The 8151-nt window shown below is 42.7% G+C and overlaps 1 protein-coding gene across 1 annotated transcript in view; it reads right to left on the bottom strand.

Annotated features, from left to right (window-relative positions):
- Positions 1-5893, bottom strand: part of SLC9A4 (solute carrier family 9, subfamily A (NHE4, cation proton antiporter 4), member 4) — a 34539-nt gene extending 28646 nt beyond the window's left edge. The window contains exons 1-2 of the mRNA XM_009704170.1: positions 5632-5893; positions 2031-2494 (exon numbers count right to left, since the gene is read on the bottom strand). Of these exons, the coding sequence (XP_009702472.1) occupies positions 2031-2494; positions 5632-5893 (726 nt within the window). The remainder of the gene's footprint in view (positions 1-2030; positions 2495-5631) is intronic.
- Positions 5894-8151: the final 2258 nt, after the last annotated feature.

Below are 8151 nucleotides of genomic sequence, written 5' to 3'. Positions count from 1 at the left end.
TCCTGCTGAGGAAAAAATATGTTCAAGCTGATAAGCAGACTGGAGAGAACCAGGGGATATTTGTATTTAAACAGTGAAAAAAAAAGTATGCTTAATGTATCTTGATGATATCTTTTTAAACACATAGAGTTAACTCAAAGGAAACTGTTAAGAGAGAAATGAGGAGGAAATGGTAAGATAAGACACCCAAGATAAACAGTTTTAAAGTCTTTTAAGAAGCAAGTGGGGTATGAGAGAGGAGAAAGCCACCTATTGGGCTCCATCCAGGTGACAAATACTTCAGTCTTCTCAAACATGAAGCCACGTAAAGATTTTGAAAACTGGAATGCCCAGAAAATGGATGAGAGGTGGATGATGCAAGAGCAGACAAACTGATTGCTGGGAGAAGAGCCCCAAAGAGGAGGGCACATGGGGCAAAGGGAACTCACAGGGGTGTAGCCAACACTCCCCGTGTACAGCCCTTCCATCTCTTTTGTTAACACACCTCGTGCTGCTGAGGAACACCTAAATACCACTGGTTTTAAAGGCTTTCTGTCATTACACATTTGTGCTATCACAGGATTCTGACTGAAAGCTCATGTAAATACCATCATGAGTTGGACCTACATCATCAATAACAGCTGGGAACCAAAGGAAGGCAAGGTAGAGAGCCAGTCAAAAAAAAAAGGATGGGCCAAGCTCTTCCAGAGCCAGGAAGAGCTATTAGTTTGGGGTCTCCACTTGAAGGAACCAAAAGGACAAGTGGAATTGATAGATGCATCGGGGATTTTTTTGTTACAACTATAACACATAAGCAGTTTGCATGTAAAATTAAGTAACATTTGTCCCTTAGTTCTACATCAGCGCTACACCTCTGATTGACCCAGAGGAAGGGTGTATGATCAATAGGCTGCGGCTGCAAGAAATTACTTCATTCCTTTTCCTTTTCGTATTACTCATAAACTGCATTTCTCCCATGAAGCCTTTCAGCAATGAACTCTGTACAGATTTTACAAGTCCAAGTTGTGCTTACCTCGTATATAACAGTATCTGAATAGTTTTTGTGTATTTTAGATTCCTGTGATTCAAATTCTGTAAAGATCTTATCTAGCGAAACTCCTTAACCTGCTGTTAAGCATGGGCAGTCCAGTTGGTTTCTGAGCAATTAATTTCCTGCTTGAAATATCTTCCTTGAAAAACATGTGTGTTCTAAGTGTTTTTGTCAATTGTGGTTCACAGCTAGAATTTCAGTTTGCTCCAAGTTTTAGTAGAACTAACGAGAAAAGGGGAAAAGCATTAGCAAAATGAGCCCTGTAAAAACACTCTTTTCCTGCTTTAAAAAAATCCAAACAACAAAAACCAACAAATAAAATCTCTCTTATTCCAGAAGCATTGTTTCTGGACACTTGAGATAAGACCGCCAAAAGAGGTGAATATTTGTCAGATGTCAATTTTTTTACTGATCGAAACAGAGTAATGCAAAGTTATCGGTGGCTTTTGGAATTTCTGTCTGAGTTCTCCAGAGAACTTCCTGGAAGGGGCTGGAGGACAGAGTGCAGCCTCCAGAGGTTGTCCACATCTGGCTTTTTTTTTTTCTTTTTTTTTTTTTGCAGAGGGCTCTTCAAGGCTTCTGACAAGGCAGCGTCTCCTGTATTGCTACCCCTGCTGCCTTCAGTCCCTAAGCAGTACAATTTTCTATTTATTTGCTTGCACTATGTCAAGAACATTCCTAGGTCTTACACTGATCCTACCAGCAAAATCAGCTGTAGCTTGTCCGTTCACTTCAGTGAATGTAAGAGCAAGATGTGATGTCTAATGTGTATGTGTATGCTTCCCTCTTTCAGTAGCTCTAAAACAATAGGTTTTTGAAAGAGTTAATATAATATATATCTTTACACACATCAAAATTACTTGTGTGTAATGGAGTGGAGTATCCATAAAATAAATAACGTATCTAGGATCTCCTTAGACCTGCTCTTGTCCAGCACCCAATAACCCTACAAGCCACAAAAGCCCAAAGAGGGGAAGAGAAGGAGTGGAAAGAAACTCACCACAGTTATGCCATCATTTAGCAATGACTCTCCAAAGATCATCATGTAAAGCTGCTCATTAACGGAGGCTTCTTCAAAAACTACCAGAGCTGCTGCAGGATCCACAGCTGAAATCATGCTGCCAAAGAGCAGGTTCTGCAGCAGGTTCAGGTCAGTCAGGCCAAAGGCTTCGATCTGGCAGACTCCGTAGAGGGAGAGTCCGATCCCAAACGAGTTTAGCAGGGATCCCAGCACGGACCACCACAGGATGGACCCAAAGTTTTCAAAAAATGGGCGAGTTGGCATGAAATAACCCTCCTCCAGGACAATGGGTGGAAGGAGATACAAGAAGTAAATACTTGTGTTCATCACCGGTGGAGATTTGTGATCAGAAACAAAGATGATCGCTCCTACTAGTGCTCCAATGGCAATCAGGATGCAGCTTTCGGGCATGAGTCTTGGTAATCGGTGATAGAGATGGAAACCTTGAATAAAACATTAGGGTATTATTCAAGTTCAAATTAACCTGATGCCAGACAGGTGTTTTGCCTGCCTTTGAATATTTTGTCATCAGGAAGCCAGGTTTTGCTCTTAGGATTATGAATGTAAAAACAGGCAATACTCCTCCTTTCAAAATTAAACATTCCCAGACTGATATCACTAAAGCAGGGGAAGAGTTTGGCCATGAATCTCTTCTCTTCCTGCTCCCCAGCCCTCAATTTCTGTGCAAATGTGCCTGAATCTAAGCTCTACGTCTAGGAATGCAGAAACCTCTTTGAAAGGGTACTCCACAATTTGGAAGGAAAATATTCTTCAAAAATCCTTGCTGCCTAACAGCTACTGCCAAACCTCTGAGGTCCAGAATTGTCCCTCCATCCCAAAGAGACCCCAATTCCTGGCTGCAGGTTCGAAGACAGCTCCCCGCAGTGCTGAGGAGGGTCCCTGGCTCCAGCTGGATTTGGGCCGACCAGGAACCTGGAGAAGCCCAAGGGAGCAGAGAGCAGCTCAGATGCCACGGTCTGCGCAGCTCCCTCCTCTTCCAGCACTCCCCTGAAACATTGCATGGATTCCAGGTGATCCACAGAGAGAGGGAGTGGGTACTCATAAAGAACAAAATAGCCAAGGCACCAGGAATCAATCCACAGTAGGCTTTGTAAAAGCTGATTAACCTTGCTTTTTCTGGGAAAAGTGCTGTCCCTACATAAGGTAAACAACATTTTGTAAACAACCTTGTGAGTTAGTTTCCGAAACAAAACCAGTGGTTTCAGCAGAGCTGGAAGAACTACCAGCAGCCATCAAATGTCTGAGAACATAATGCCTCCTAAGGGATTTTTCTTTTCCTCACTAGAATAAAGGCGGAGTCTACACTAACAAATTAAGCAGGCCAAAAACCTTTCCAAGCAGAAAGGTTTGTCTTGCATCCATACAGCCAATTTCTCTTCCCTGCCCCAGCAAGAAGCGGTCACATCCAAACCGCCCATGGGAGCAGACCCTGGCCCATAGTCTGCCGGGGCACTGCCAGGGAGAAGGCTTCTCCAGGTGGGCTGGAGCCGAGAGGGAGCACACCAACTTCGACGTGGTACCCACAGTCACACAGGCTTCCTGGTTTACAAGCATAGACAAGCTTTTTTTACAGAGAAAGGGCTACATTTAGCATATAAATGGTGTGGGTGAGAATCTCCTCCTGCCCGCCTTGATACTACTACTGCAACTGCACTCATATAATTCTTCCTGTTTGACATCAATACTGACACCAATACAAAGATAATGTCCAGCAATGGCTCACCTAGTCACTATTCCAGGAACTGTGTATCCATATTGCGCATGAGAGGTGCCTCCGTTAGAAATGTAAGGAATTTTTCAGAATTTACAAGAATGAGAATGAGACAGACTAAGAAACCTATAAATCAAACGGCGATGTTGGATTTATAATAACATGGCTGTGTTGACCTGAAGCTAGGTCAACCTTCATCCGGTAACTCTAGAAGCTGGTGCCATCACTGCATTTCTGTGACTCTCGAATTATCATTGTTCAAGAGTAAAGGAAAAGAAAAATATTTTTATGAAATTTTAAATAATTTATAAATTTTTAACAAAAAGTATGTTAAGATCATAACTCTACTTATCTCCTTTCTTAATTAAAAAAAAATCATGTTCAAGTCTTCTGTCAGTTTTACAGAATAAGGGGATTGTTTTGCCTTTCAAGATCTCAGAAATGTTCCCCACCTTGAAATCCTGAAATCCAGAAAGAAGATAATACCTGAATAAGACACTGAAAATTTTAACAGTTTGGAAATCTTCCCCAAGTAACTAGATTATTCAAGCTAACTCTTTCTTCCAAGTAGATTTGAAGTCAGCAGATCCACACTTTTCATCAAAAATAATATGATTTGAAAACTCCCAGCTAAGGAACAGATCTGCTTGGGAGGCATCACATAGTTCTTTTAAAGGATCTGTTTCTTGCTCAAAACAAGAATATCAAGTAGATGTGCTACATGGCAAGTCCTGTGCTTTTATGGATGATGGATAAAGAAATTGCTCAATATGTTCACTGCTAACACACTCTGCTGATGCCATAAAAAGAAATTTGATTTGTGAAAGTTTTTATTATCATTTTAGCAGTGAAAACATTTGTTTACAGGAACTGGATTGAGATCATCAGCTATTATGAAACTGGCAAATCATGGTCAGTGGTAATGATTTTTGCCAATTGTGTGACTATGACATGAAAAATGTTGATCTTCAGTCCATCTCCAGAAAATCATCAGTTGCACCTACCAGCCTGTTCTATAGCAATGTTTGAAAATCCCATGCAAAGACCAAAAGAACAGGGAGATCACATGTGTGCAGCTCTTTACATTATTACCGTCTTCTTCATTTATTTGATATTGCTGCATTAATTCTGCAAGGTCAAAATAATTTGTGCCCAGCCATGCAAACGTGTAAGACACATGGTGAGCCATTTTTTGCTATGTTAATTGCCGTCCATACGTCTCCACGAGTTGTCTTTCTTCATTCAGATACCTACATGGAGCTCTACTAGAAGCTAGATGTATTGGTACGTATTCAAAAAGCACTTCCCCTACATCTCAGATGACCTACACCCTCTTAGACCCTCAGTCCCTCTCCTCTGGTATTGCTTTCTGAACAACTTTAGAGAGCAAACGTGTACAACAAAGACTCACAGGGAAATGTTTCCTATCAGTTGCAAAACAGAAGAATTCTTCCCACTTTCCTCCCCCAAATTCAACATGCTTGAAGTCTCAGCCCGGTGATACTGATTTCCACAGCTGTGGCAGGTTGTAAATTCTGATATCTTGTGATGCTTAAAGACTAGAAAAAGGGATGGACAGCACTATGTAGGGGAAATCCATTGCTATCCACTAGCATAGACAACCCGAGAGACAGCAGGGTTAGAGGTCATATATTTACTTAAGTAAGCTGGAAGCATTCAGAGGTGGAATTTTGTCATTGTCATGGTAATGAACACACCTGTTCTTTTGAGGACAGAAGCTGTAAAAACAATCCCAGCTACAAAAGTACATAGAAAATACTTGGTGACATGGTACATTTTTTACTTCTTGCCAAGGTAGGAGGACCTAAGATCCCGTTTTCTACTTACCTATTTTTGCAAGAGAGGCAAGGAGGATCCAAAGAGTAACTTCATAGGGAATTTGCACATAGTCATAGTCCACTGTGAAAACATGTAGCCTCGTATCTTGTGAAGAGCCAACGGCACCCCCCTGATCAGGTTCATAGCGAGGCAAGGAACTCTTGCTTAGGTTGGGCTCATCCACATCAGCAGCAGCAGAACAGCATATCAGACTCGACAGCGACAGCAACCAGTTCAAAAGCTTTGCATGTGCAAGCACGGCAGAGCCCATGTCTAGGGCTGTGTCTTTTATTACAGATACAGCATGTAGCAGGTGCCTTAAGGCATGCAACACTCACTCCTCTTGATTCGCACCACTCGTAGCCATGGCCGCTTCTTCCTCAGGGCTGCTTCATTTGCCTATTAGAGGTCATTTTAAATGCCCTAATGTGCCTGTCCTGTTCCTTGTGTTACAGACGGACCTGGAGTTTGTATGAAGATACCGGTTCTGCAGGTTCCTCTGACCCAGATAAACCTTGGCCACAGCATCACCCTGTTAAGGAATAAAAAGCCCTTTCCAACTACATTATTTATCCAGCCACTCTGATTTTTTTTTCCCACTGTCAGAAAAAAAAATAAACTGCAATGCACACCATTCAGGCAGCAAGCGCAGCACGAGTAAATACCATCAGGTAGGAGAGATGTTGGTACCCTGGGCAGGCAGGAGAGCCTGCTCCGTACTCTCCTCTCCTGCCCCCGCTCCCCGCCTGCCTCCCCAGCACCACTGGCACCTCGGGTACCACACCTGGCTCTGCCCACTGGTTCTGTCCCACTTGGTGACAAAACTCCTTGGTGTGTAAATACCTGGACTGCGGAGGGCTTACAGCAGGGACATCTGGTGGAGGACCACACAAATGACGTTCTCGTTTAGAAATACATTCTCTTTCTTAAAGGCACGTATGGAACTTAGCACGTTATAACACTAGAAAGAGGAAGGTCTGAGCCATATCATGTGCCTAAAACTGGATCTTGAGTTCTCTTGTCTTTGACATTTGTTTTACTCATGCCTGCAAGGCATTTACTGGACAACCAAATTATCCTCCTCCAACACGACATTCACCCTTAGGGAACATTTTTTTTAAAAATCAGCCTCTTCTCTCCTCCACAAAAACTGCCATGTTTGGTGCTAGGATAACAAAGCGTGCAAACAGAGTCGTGTTGACTAGAAGCTGCTAAAGCCTGTATTACATGCATTAGAAGTGAGTAAATTTAATTTAGTGACAAATTATTCAAATTGCCCATTGATTTCGTTGTGATGGAAAACAGTGCAGACTAGTGAGAATGGAGATGCACCCCAAAATAACTAGTGCTGGGGGCCCCACATCCCCCTGCATGTGTCTGGGAGGGGATCCCTCCAGGCCAGCTGATCCCACAGACTGAACCTCCTTCACGGGTGGAGAATATCTTTCACTTGACTTTCTGTGGAAAGGGATCCAGTGTGTGCACCTGTGATGCTCTGTAATGCAAAGCAAAAGATAACAAGTTGTGACAATTGGGAAATTTGCTTCAAAAGCTTATCATGATCTGAACTAAATCCCTAATGCAGCTACAGCTGCAGTGTCAAAATTTGCTATGGTACAGCCAGCAATGCCATTTGATGTTCTGTTTCTACATGAGGCACTGCCTTCTGCTTCTGCCCCACAGTACCACCATCAGTCCTTCCACTGAAGGCTTTGAACCCTATACAGAATTAGGTAGATAAAGCTCAGCCTGCTTGCAAAACAGTTGTTCTTTTTTTCGGTATACTGGTCCTGTTAACAACAATATTTCTTGAAGTCCTTTTCCAACAAGGAATCTGGCAGATGAGCTATTCAATTAGCATTACAAAACAAGGATTTGTTAACAGTAAGGCCAAATGAAGTCAGCAGAACACCAGATCAGTTGGTCTCCAACTCTCATTTTCTTAACACTAACCATTGCATTTCACTTAGCTACAGCCATACACACACAGACTGCAAGGTGCCTTGAGAGAAAGTGATACAAACCCTAGAGAGCCAGCAGCCAGAGGACTGCAAGGGAAAGACTTCAGGCTCCCTGGAAGTCTACTAGCTATGACAACCAGGACTTTGATTTACAACTGCAACACACTCATAATACCAATAGGTTCGGTGGGACCTATGGGTGACCAGCACCAGACAGGATCAGCGATGTGCAGATGTCTCTCCATGTGAAATGTTTCATAACTGGTAGGAATGCTTTCTCCCATTGCAGGAAGGGTGGAGATGCCTCGGACCAGCCCTGACACAGTGCTCCTTCTTTTCTCAACCCCTTCAGCATGCCTGGTTGCAGCAGTCTCCCATGATACTTCCTTGGTGCACCCACAGGAGGAGGTAACGCGTCCAAAGCATTTCGATTTGTCCCACTGAACTGCACAGGAAAATTAAACTGTAAGCTTCGTCTGGACTTCTCTTTTTTAATCTTTTTCTAGAAAACAAGTATAAAAATCTTCCAGAAGAAATACAGTGCAAAGAACAAAACATTCACCTATAT

The sequence above is a fragment of the Cariama cristata genome, unplaced genomic scaffold, assembly GCF_000690535.1.
Source record: "Cariama cristata isolate BGI_N322 unplaced genomic scaffold, ASM69053v1 scaffold87, whole genome shotgun sequence".
Lineage (NCBI taxonomy): Eukaryota > Metazoa > Chordata > Aves > Cariamiformes > Cariamidae > Cariama > Cariama cristata.
The sequence above is the reverse complement of the archived record's forward strand: the minus strand, read 5'-3'. Positions and strand labels throughout refer to the sequence as shown.